Below are 12,679 nucleotides of genomic sequence, written 5' to 3'. Positions count from 1 at the left end.
ACATTTTTATTTATAAACAAAATACCAAATTTGCCAAAAATTAGGAAAATTAGCAAATTTCCAAGTTTCAATTTCTCTACTTCTATAATACATACTAATACCTCTAAAAATAGTTATTACTTTACATTCCCCATATGTCTACTTCATGTTTGGATCATTTTGGGAATGACATTTTTTGGGGATGTTACAAGGCTTAGAATTTTAGAAGTAAATCTTAAAATTTTTCAGAAATCTTCAAATACCCACTTTTCAAGGAACAGTTCAGGTCAGAAGTCATTTTGCGAGGCTTACATAATAGAAACCACCCAAAAATGACCCCATTCTAGAAACTACACCCCTCAAGGTATTCAAAACTGATTTTACTAACTTTGCTAACCCTTTAGGTGTTCCACAAGAATTAATGGAAAATAGAGATACAATTTCAAAATTTCACTTTTTTGGCAGATTTTCCATTTTAATAATTTTTTTCCAGTTACAAAGCAAAGGTTAACAGCCAAACAAAACTCAATATTTTTTGGCTCTAATTCTATAGTTTACAGAAATACCCCATATGTGGTCGTAAACCGCTGTATGGGCACACGGCAGGGTGCAGAAGGAAAGGAATGCCATACGGTTTTTGGAAGGCAGATTTTGCTGGACTGGTTTTTTGACACCATATCCTATTTCAAGCCCCCCTGATGCACCCCTAGAGTAGAAACTCCAAAAAAGGGAACCCATTCTAGAAACTAAACCCCTCAAGGTATTCAAAACTGATTTTACAATCCTTGTTAACCCTTTAGGTCTTCCACAAGAATCAATGGTAAATAGAGATACAATTTAAAAATGTAACTTTTTTGGCAGATTTTCCATTTTAATAATTTTTTTCCAGTTACAAACCAAGAGTTAACAGCCAAACAAAACTCAATATTTAAGGCTCTGATTCTGTAGTTTACAGAAACACCCCATATGTGGTCGTAAACCACTGTATGGGCACACGGCTGGGCGCAGAAGGAAAGGAATGCCATACGGTTTTTGGAAGGCAGATTTTGCTGGACTGGTTTTTTGACACCCTGTCCCATTTGAAGCCCCCCTGATGCACCCCTACAGTAGAAACTCCATAAAAGTGACCCCATTTTAGAAACTACGGGATAGGGTGGCAGTTTTGTTGGTATTAATTTAGGGTACATATGATTTTTGGTTGCATTATATTACACTTTTTGTGAGGCAAGGTAACAAGAAATAGCTGTTTTGGTACCTTTTTTATTTTTATTTACAACATTCATCTGACAGGTTAGATCATGTGGTATTTTTATAGACCACGTTGTCACAGATGCAGCGATACCTAATATGTATAATTTTTTTTATTTATGTAAGTTTTACAAAATTATTTCATTTTTGAAACAAAACAAATCATGTTTTAGTGTTTCCATAGTCTTAGAGCCATAGTTTTTTCAGTTTTTGGTCGATTATCTTGGGTAGGGTATGATTTTTGTGGGATGGGATGACGGTTTGATTGGCACTATCTTGGGGGGTGTATGAGTTTTTGATTGCTTGCTATTGCACTTTTTGTGATGTAAGGTGACAAAAAATTGCTTTTTTTACACCGTTTTAATTTTTATTTTTTTACGGTATTTACCTGAGGGGTTAGGTCATGTGATATTTTTATAGAGCAAGTAATTACAGACGCAAGGATTAGAGATGTCCCGAATAGTTTGCCGGCGAATAGTTCCCGGCGAACATAGCTTGTTCGCGTCCGCCCCCTATACATCATCATTGAGTAAACTTTGACCCTGTACCTCACAGTCAGCAGACACATTCCAGCCAATCATCAGCAGACCCTCCCACCTCCTGGACAGCATCCATTTTAGATTCATTCGGAAGCTGCATTCTCAGTGAGAGGAGGGACAGTGCTGCTGCTGCGGATTCAATAGGGAAAGCGTTAGCTAGGGCAGTGTTCTGTGTCCACAGACTCAACTGCTGTAAGGACAGCGTCCTGACAGCACCCCAAAAAGCCCTTTTCAGGGCTGGTACATCAGTCTGCTTTTTTTTATTTTATATATATATATATATATATATATATATATTGCAGTTGCCTGCCCGTGTGTGAGAGGCTGCAGGCTCAGTCACAGACAGTACTGTGTGCACACCATTCATACAGGGTGTGACAGAAAATACCTCGCAGATAAAAAAAAATTATATTTAATCTTTTTCTGTGATATAATCACATTTGCAAGCCCGTGTGTGTCAGGCCCACACAGACTGTATTGTGGCCACTGGCTAGTAGCTAGGCCTCCACTCCTACTGTTACAGGGTGTCACTCACTCACAAATACCTTGCAGATAAAAAAAAATTATATTTAATATTTTTCTGTGATCTGATCACATTTGCAAGCCCGTGTGTGTCAGGCCCACACAGACTGTATTGTGGCCACTGGCTAGTGGCTAGGCCTCCACTCATACCGTTACAGGGTGTCACTCACTCACAAATACCTCGCAGATAATAAAAAAATCTATTTAATCTTTTTCTGTGATATAATCCCAGTTGCAAGCCAGTGTGTGTCAGGCCCACACAGACTGTATTGTGGCCACTGGCTAGTGGCTAGGCCTCCACTCATACCGTTACAGAGTGTCACTCACTCACAAATACCTCGCAGATAAAAAAAAATTCTATTTAATCTTTTTCTGTGATATAATCACAGTTGCAAGCCAGTGTGTGTCAGGCCCACACAGACTGTATTGTGGCCACTGGCAAGACCTCCACTCATACCGTTACAGGGTGTCACTCACTCAAATACCTTTCAGATAAAAAAAATTATATTTAATATTTTTCTGTGATATAATCACATTTGCAAGCCTGTGTGTGTCAGGCCCACACAGACTGTATTGTGGCCACTGGCTAGTGGCTAGGCCTCCACTCATACTGTTACAGGGTGTCACTCACTCACAAATACCTCGCAGATTAAAAAAAATTCTATTTAAACTGATGAGAAGAGAGAACTACAGAAAATACCACTCATATCAGGTGTGACAGTAAATTGCATGGCGCAGACGCAGTGACCGTGGCGTGGATTCAAACAAAGTGGAGGGAGCCAGCGTTTTTTTTAACCATCTCGCCATTCGAAAAATCTATTTAATAAATGGACCCCAGATTGGGGACGTAACAGGGATTAAACTGATGAGAATAGTACTACAGAAAATACCACTCATATCGGGTGTGACAGTAAATTGCACGGCACAGACGCAGTGACCGTGGATTCAAACAAAGTTTTTTTTAACCATCTCCCCGTTCAAAAAATCAATTCAATTCACCTTTCCGGGACCCTTGGTGTTGTACGTGGCTGGGTGGAGGAAGAAACCTTCAATGACATCAACGGGACATGGCTAGCTTGGTATCCAACCTTGTGCAAATGGGGAGTTTGCGTTTGGGCAAATGGACTGTTTGCGGTTGTATGCGGTGCATTAAAAGGGAAGTTTGGTCTGTCAATGTCTGTGAAGCGGGCGTAACCCTTAGGCTGGGTTCACACGAGCGTGTCCGGATTAGGTCCGGATGCGTCCCGGTGTGTTGCGGCAAACCCGCGCGAGTAGGAATGCAATTGCAGTCAGTTTTGACTGCGATTGCGTTCCGATGTTCAGCTTTTATCGCGCGGGTGCAATGTTTTTTGCACGCGCGTGATAAAAAACCGACTGTGGTACCCAGACCCGAACCCGGACTTCTTCACAGAAGTTCGGGCTTGGGATCGGTGTTCTGTAGATTGTATTATTTTCCCTTATAACATGGTTATAAGGGAAAATAATAGCATTCTGAATACAGAATGCTTAGTAGGTGATCAATTAAGGGTTAAAAAAAATTATAAAAATTAACTCACCTCCTCCGCGTAGTTCCCGGTCTCTTCTTTACTTCTTTAATGATGAGTTGTCGGCTAAAGGACCTTTGGTGACGTCAGATCACATGCTCCAATCACATGGTACATCACCACGGTGATGGACCATGTGATTGGAGCATGTGATCTGACGTCACCAAAGGTCCTTTAGCCGACAGCTCATCAGAAGAGACCGGGAACTACGCGATCAAGAGGAGAAGGTGAGTTAATTTGTTTATTTTTTTAACCCCTCCAGCGCTATTTTACTAAGCATTCTGTATTCAGAATGCTATTATTTTCCCTTATAACCATGTTATAAGGGAAAATAATACAGTGAATAGACTGTCACCTAACAACCATGCGTGAAAATCGCACCGCATCCGCACTTGCTTGCGCAACCCCATTCACTTCTATCGGGCCTGCGTTGCGTGAAAAACACAGAATATAGAGCATGCTGCAATTTTCACGCAACGCGCAAGTCATGCGTGAAAATCATCGCTCATCTGAGCAGCCCCATAGAAATGAATGGGTCCGGATTCAGTGCGGGTGCAATGCGTTCACCTACCGCATTGCACCCGCGCGGAAATCTCGCCCGTGTGAACGCAGCCTTACACTACCTGATCGATACAACATCATACCTGATCGTATACACACACTGGATGTTTTAAACCACGTTGTTCAAAAAAATGTAGGATTGTTAGGTGATTTATGCCCTTTATGGATTAAAACCCGACTCTGCGTCAACTACGTAATTTTCCATGGGAGTTTTGCCATGGATCCCTCTCCGGCATGCCACAGTCCAGGTGTTAGTCCCCTTGAAACAACTTTTCCATCACTATTGTGGCCAGAAAGAGTACCTGTGTTTTTTAAAATTCGCCTGCCTATTGAAGTCTATGGTGGTTTGCCCGGTTCGCCCGTTCGCGAACATTTCGGAAATTCGCGTTCGCCATTTTCGAACGGAAAATTTTATGTTCGCGGCATCTCTAGCGGAGATACCTAATATGTATACTTTTTTTAATTTATGTATGTTTTGCACAATGATTTAATTTTTGAAACAAAAAAAATCATGTTTTAGTGTTTCCATATTCTGAGAGCCATAGTTTTTTCAGTTTTTAAGCGATTATCTTAGGCAGGGTCTTATTTTTTGCGGGATGAGATGATGGTTTGATTGGCACTATTTTGGGGTGCGTATGACTTTTGATCGCTTGCTATTACCCTTTTTTGTTATGTAAGGTGACAAAAAATTGTTTATTTAGCACTTTTTTTTTTTTTTTTTACGGTGTTCATCTGAGGTTGGTCATGTGATATTTTCATATAGCCGGTCGATACAGATGGGGCGATACCTAATATGTATACTTTTTTTTATTTATGTAAGTTTTACACAATAACAGCTTTTTTAAAACAAAATAAATGATGTTTTAGTGTCTCCATATTCTGAGACATAGTTTTTATATTTTTTGGGCGATTGTCTCAGGTAGGGGCTCATTTTTTGCGGGATGAGGTGACGGTTAGATTTGTACTATTTTGGTGGGCATACGCCTTTTTGATCGCTTGCTGTTGTAATTTTTGTGATGTAAGGTGACAAAAAAATGGTTTATTTAGCACAGTTTTTATTTTGGTGTTCTTCTGAGGGGTTAGGTCATGTGATATATTTTTAGAGCCGGTCAATACGTACGCAGCAATACCTAATATGTCTACTTTTTTCCCCTATCTTTTACCAATTTTTTTTAACTTTATTTGGGGAAAATTACGTTTTTGTTTATTTTTACTTTATTTTTACTTGAAACTTAAAATTTTTGGGGGGAAAATTTTATTTTTTCAACTTTTTTCTCACTTAATTTTTTGTCCCACTTTGGGACTTCAACTTTTGGGGGTCTAATCCTTTACAATGCATTCGAATACTTCTGTATTGGAATACATTGGCTGTGTGAGTAATACTGTGTGTATTACTCATACAGCTTCCGGCCTGTGAGATCCAGAGGGCTGGATTTCACAGGCTCGTCACAGGAAGGCAGCGCCGATGCCTCAGGAAGGCATCCCGCTACCTTCCATGCCATCGACCCCACGGGGACCCGATGGCACCGTCGCCCGCCGCACCATGTAAAAGCCGCAAACCGCAGGTCTGAATTGTGCGGAACCCCCCGCGCATTGACTGAAGGTGCCTGCTCAATGATTTGAGCAGGCACCTTGTTCCGATCACCGCCCGCCGGGCGGCGGTGATCGGAAATACACATGACGTACCGGTGCGTCATGTGTCCTTAAGTACCGGGACAACATGCCGTACCGGTACGTCATGTGTCCGGAAGAGGTTAAATCATTTGTTTAATTTGGATATCTTTATCTTCTTTTATGACTTGAAAATTTATGAAAATCTGATGTAGTTTTAGATCAGATTTATGCAGAAGTGTAGAAAATTCTGAAAGGTTCACAAACTTCCAATCACTACTTTATGCTACTACTACTATCCTGTGTTTCACATTCATCTACAGCCTCATGCCCCTAACAGAGTGTCTACATGTGTTCCTTACATACTGTATATTTCACAGTATTTTAAAAGTATTCTCCAAAGAACAAGTCACAATATTTAGTTTTTTTCAAACTGCAAAAAAAAAATAATAAATTTTTTTTAAACTGCATACTTATTTAGGTGATACAGCGCCCTCTGGTGCTTTTAAAGTTTATATTCAGAGAAAATATTAAATAAAGCTTACTTGCATCTCTCAAATTACTTTAAACTAACAACTCTATAGATTTGAACAGTCTGTCAATGAAATGGTAATCTACAGTGGTTGCCAAGAAATGATAGTTTAATACTAGCAGCGCACACTAGATTAGTCAAAGGCTGCCAGAAAAGACTGGTTTAACCATAGGTTCCTACTTTTCCTAGGAGAAAACTGCCTATAATCTGCAGACGGTAGGTGTCATCTGTATAAATAGAAATAGTACTATTAAAGGAGTCTTCCAGGTTCCCAATATCGATGACCTCTCGTCAGGACAGATCATCAATATTAATATCCAATTACGCCATTGAGTTAACATAGTAACAGAGAAAGGCAAAAATACCCCTGTGTGGTAGAAGCCAATTTTCCTCACTTTAAGGGAAAAAAAATTCCTTCTCGACTCCAATCAGGCAATCAGAATAATTCCCTGGATCAACAACCCCTATCTAGTAGCTATAGCTTGTAATATTATTACACTCCAGAAATACATCCAGGCCCCTCTTGAACTCTTTTAAGGCTACTTTAACACTTGCGTTCGGTGCGGATCCGTCTGGTATCTGCACAGACGGATCCGCACCTATAATGCAAACGCTTGCATCCGTTCAGAACGGATCCGTCTGCATAAACAGCATCGTGAAAACTCAGATCCAACAGTATATTCTAACACAGAGGCATTCCCATGGTGATGGGGACGCTTCAAGTTAGAATATACTAAGAACTGTGTACATAACTGCCCCCTGCTGCCTGGCAGCTCCCGATCTCTTACAGGGGGCTGTGATCCGCACAATTAACCCCTCAGGTGCCGCACCAGAGGGGTTGATTGTGCGTATCATAGCCCCCTGTAAGAGATCAGGTGTTGCCAGGCAGCAGGGGGCCAGACCTCCCTCCCCAGTTTTAAATTCATTGGTGGCCAGTGCAGTGAGTTCTGATTGGAGTCCCAGTTTAATCGCTGGGGCTCCGATCGGTTACCATGGCAGCTAAGACGCTACTGCAGTCCTGGCTGCCATGGATACTTAGCAATTTTAGAAGCATTATACTTACCTGCGCTGTCTGTGGCCGGCCGGTCGCTCCTCCTACTGGTAAGTAAAAGGTCTGTGCTTTAAGCAATGCGCCGCACAGACCTTTCACTTACCAGTAGGAGGAGCGAATTTTTTTAGCAAATATCGGCACTTCGCTAATTCGCGAATATTTAGAATATAGCACTATAAATTCGCTATTTTGAATATTCGTTTTTGGTTTTTTTATTGTTATATTTTTTTCTTTCCCACTTCCCAAAAGTAGTTCTTACCTGTCCTGAGAATTCCTGGCTTCCTGGCTGCTCCAGTCAGTGCCCGTTGCCACTTCTGCCGACTTCCGTGCTCATGGAGCGTCCCCATCACCATGGGAACGCCTCCATACTAGAATGTACTGTCGGATGTGAGAATTAAGTTGAAATCGCAATGCGATTACTTCAAGTTATATTAATCGAATTGCGATTTCAACTTAGCACTGCTATATTCCATATTCGTTAACTTTGTTAATTCTAGCAAGCAGACCCATTAGAAACACAGCTCTAAGTTGAAATCGCAATTCGATTAATATAACTTGAAGTAATCGCATTGCGATTTCAACTTAGACCTGGTTTACTATGGTTGGCTTGGTAGAATTACCGAAGATGACGAATATGACGAATGTATTCGTCATTTTCCTCAAAACGAAGATAACAAAGTATTCTCCATCTTCGTTTTAGCTCCATATTTGCCAACTTCGCTAATTCTAGCAATCAAATAGGAAAATTGACTATAGAGACAGCTGTGTTTAATTCGCTATGCGATTATATTACTTAGCTTTTTTTAAAATAAATTGAATAATTATAATAATTATCAAGTATTATAATTATTTAATTTATTTTTAAAAAAAGCAAAGTAATATTATCGCATAGCGAATTAAAAACTTAGCTGTCTCTAGTCAACTTTCCTATTTGATTGCTAGAATTAGCGAAGTTGACGAATATGGAGCTAAAACGAAGATGGAGAATACTTTGCTATCTTCGTTTTGAGGAATATGACGAATACATTCGTCATATTCGTCATCTTCGCTAATTCTAGATATCAAACCAATAGGAAAGTTACCTTAAGTTAAAATCGCAATACGCAAATTTTTAAATCGCATATTAATCGCGATAACTAGAATAATTGATTTTGACGAATGTGAGACGAATATGCAAGCGAATATTCACAAATTTCGTCGAAATTGAATATGGCACCTCCCGCTCATCACTAATATTAAATAATACGTTACTCCAATTGTAATATATAATATTTTATATAAATAATATCCTGCATGCACCTTTAAATGGCATTTTCTGGATTTTAATATTGATGGCCTATTCTCAGTATAGGTACATTTCTTAAAGGGTTTCAGCAGTTTTTTTTAAACTGATGATCTATCTTCTGGATAGATCATCAGCATCTGATCGGCGGGGGTGCGACACCCGGGACCCCTGCCGATCAGCTTTTTGAGAAGGCAGCGGCGCTGACAGTAGCGCCGTGGCCTTCTAGCTGTTTACCGCATGCCCAGTGACATCACGACTAGTATCAATGGCCTGGGAAAGGCTAAGCTCTGTTCACTTGAAAGGAGCTTAGCCCCGTCCAGGCCATTGATACTAGTCGTGATGTCACTGGGCATGCGGTAAACAGCGAGAAGGCTGCGGCACTACTGCCAGCGCCGCTGCCTTCTCAAACAGCTGATCGGCAGGGGTGTCGGACCGCCGCCGATCAGATGCTGATGATCTATAAGTTTTAAAAAACTGCAGAACCCATTTTAACTTTAATATGGGTCCGACTTGATTCTAACTGAATAAAACTTGCTTTAATTGCCTAGAAAATTGTCTCTCTTTGCAGTGTCCCACTCAGGGGGATAATTTTTTAAGAATAATCTTCCCATGTGTGTATATGTAATTGCGCCATATCTAACCATTAGATCACTTGTATCTGTCATTTTTAGCAGTTTAGAATGCCGCACCTACCATTCTCAATTCTCCCTGAACTAGAGGGTGGACACTAGCTGCTCACAAATTCAATTATTTTTTTCAATTCTAAACAATCATGGGTCTTTTAGACCCATGATTTGAACAGAATTGCTAATTTCTTATGTTGGCCTGCCACCTGCTGGCCAAAAGATGAATTAAAGCTTCAATACCATGGGTCTCTTCAGAGAGATCCAGCGTATTGAAAACAATTACCCGGCATCCTCATTGGCCAGAGGATGCCGGTAAGAAGTCCAGAAGCTCAGGCTTCAAGGTTTTTCACCCTTTAGATGCCGTGATCTCACTTGATGATGGAATCTAAAGGCTTTAATGACCGCAATCTGCATTATTGATGGTTGCAGTGATTAGCCCCAGGTCTCTGCTGGGGCCATGATGCTCGGTGCACGCGCAAGCAGGCGCCATGTTTGCAATTCACTTCAGTTCCATACAAATCTGCCATTTTGTATTGTATTGGATTAATCCAATAGTCAATAGTTGATATGAATTACTCACTCCTGGATCATCTTTGGTTTTCAGATCTGAGTGAAGGTACAAGAGTAGCCGGGACTATGGAGAGGTGAATAATTAAAGGGGTCTGATCTGGGTTTTACATGTTCAATCTAAGGGCTGCACTCTGGTCTAGGGTTAAATGATAGGGTTTTGTCTGAAAACCGATTTTTTGGGATGTAGGTTTGAATATTAGGGTATGAGGTCTGTTTTATGATGTCTGAATATTGGGGTTGTATTATGGGGTCTGAGTACTGAGGTCTGAGTTTTGGGTCTAGTGTGGATTAAAGGGGTTGGTTATACAAGCTTTATAAAAGCTGTAACTTTAACATCAAATAGCATCTGATATCTCTGTTACAGGCAATCATCTCCCTCTATACTGTCCTCACTATGAGTTCCTTACAGTGAGGACAACACACAGGAATATTCTAGAAAAAAAAAGTCTGACAAACCATGACTCATAAGAAGCAACACATCATAACAAGTCACATCCTGATAACCTAAGTAAAGTTATCACCAAAGTATCCATAGGGGGAAAAAAAACAAATGTTGGCAGCTATGTGTGAACAGAACGTACAAACGGTAAGCAAATATTGCCCTTGGTTGGATTCACTCGGTGTATTTCACATCTATAATATTTGACACATTTTGCTGAGTATTTATCCCACATAGACACTTCACTTCAAAAATATCCTACAGCGAAAGCTTGATGCATATACTTCATGTCCTATATTGTGGCCGTTTGATTCTTGTACAGAGCTGCAGTGCGTCAGTGTCACTGTGTCATCTACTGCACAGTAATACACGGCTGTGTCCTCCCCCTTCACATTCTTTATATGAAGCTGGGTGGTGGAGGATTTTCTGTCCATGGTCATTGAGTATCTGAAGTACAGGTTGTTAGGTGTATCTACACCATAAGCACAGATCTCCAGTCCGAGTCCAGGGAGTTGCTTGTACCAGACCAGTAGCCTGTAACCTGTTATTGTGTGAGTACATTTCAGGGAGATATCTTGGTCTTCTGTAATGTGAAGATCTGGATCCTGTGACACCTGAGAATTTGATTGTACATCTGGAAAACACAAAATAATGGAAAATATCACTAGTTATGAGAATTAATTTTTACATCTAAGAGATTTTTTTTTTTTTAAAGTGTTAATTTTATGTGGATGTTGGGTAAAATATACAGTATGTTTGTCTGACAAATATTCCTACCTGTAATAATGGTGACTAGTAAGAGTCCGGGAAGGATAGTCCTGCTAGTAGTCCACATCATGGTGTACTGTGTGCCCTGCACCTTGTCTCATCAGGTGTCTGAGGAGATGTGACATTTACCACACACCGCACCTCAGTCTTTCCTGTCATGTCACATGACAAATTTCACTATTCTTCTCATCATTGTGATGCTATATATAAATAGACATGGATGGTTATAGGAAGGTTATAGCTGTTCTAGGAAGATTATTTCACGTCTCTATTTTGTCTTCATTTGGAAGTTCCTCCTGAATACAGAGCTAGTGTAACTTTTCACACAGCCTTATATTCTATCATTGTTCTCTCTTAAATGTTCTCCTAAATGGTTTTTAACTGACGTAACTAAAATGTGATCATTCTATATTCCATTCCGTACTTTCAGTCAAGAGATGTGGCTTAGCAGAAAATGGTTGTATTCTATCACAAAAGTGTTAGCCAAAATTTCACACAAAGTATGCCATCTAATGGTGGAAAGCTTGACAACAGATGCAACAAGTTTATTCTACATTGTCAGACACTGTTATAAATATGCTGCACACTGATGGCTTTCAGCTAGGGATTGGAGTAGGGGTCAATCTGTCGGAGGATGCACCTTATTTACGGGTATGATAAGGCCTACACCTCAACATAAATTAGAGCATCCTCCGGTAGTGCAGGGGATATCAAAAACTGGTGTAAAATGCTGGTCTTTGATAAATAGACAGACAGAATAAATCTGTAATTTGCGTACTCCAGAATTTTAGCACATTTATCTTTGTACATTTCCCCCATTGTTAAAAACTAGCAGATGTTTGTACAGCTGCTGTGGATGTATGCAGCTTAGATGGCATTCCTTTTAGACTGATACAGTTGTACACACATACAGTTGTTGTGGAAATTTTATTATGCGGACATTTTACTTTAGGATGTGTGTGTGTTTTTATAGATAGTCATCTGTCTCCCTGTGTCGGATTTAGCCAGAGAACACTCTAGCAGAGGGTACTTTGGCTGAATGGGGACCAGTGGTAAAACGGTCAGTATGAAAACCTTCTCATGGGCTTGGAGACATATCTGCTTGTAAGACATGCATATCTGCCTTGTCGGTATACTAGTACCGTATACTGACAATAGCCGTAGCAATGTCTCGCAGATAATCTCAAACCTATGGGAACCAGTAGAATGATCTTTATTAGATACTGATCACCTTTGAGCAGTATTGAATGAGGTCCATGCTGACAGGGATGGGGTGTGTGCATTGTCTGCCCAGCCACATTGATTGCCCCGCCCTGTCCTTTGATATGTCATCACTTCCTGCATGTTATCACTTCCTGTATCCTTGTCTTGGGCCAGCCCCTTTTACACCTTTTGTTAGTAAAT

The 12,679-nt window shown here is 40.4% G+C and overlaps 1 gene segment (V, D, J or C); it reads right to left on the bottom strand.

The window, feature by feature from the left end:
* Positions 1-10,749: 10,749 nt before the first annotated feature.
* On the bottom strand, positions 10,750-11,396 carry LOC120990845. The segment is given in 2 exon segments: positions 10,750-11,141; positions 11,285-11,396. Coding segments are annotated over 2 exon segments (453 nt in total).
* Positions 11,397-12,679: the final 1,283 nt, after the last annotated feature.

This window comes from Bufo bufo, chromosome 2 (genome assembly GCF_905171765.1).
Source record: "Bufo bufo chromosome 2, aBufBuf1.1, whole genome shotgun sequence".
NCBI lineage: Eukaryota > Metazoa > Chordata > Amphibia > Anura > Bufonidae > Bufo > Bufo bufo.
Note: the sequence above shows the minus strand (reverse complement) of the source record. Positions and strands in the feature narration are given on the sequence as shown.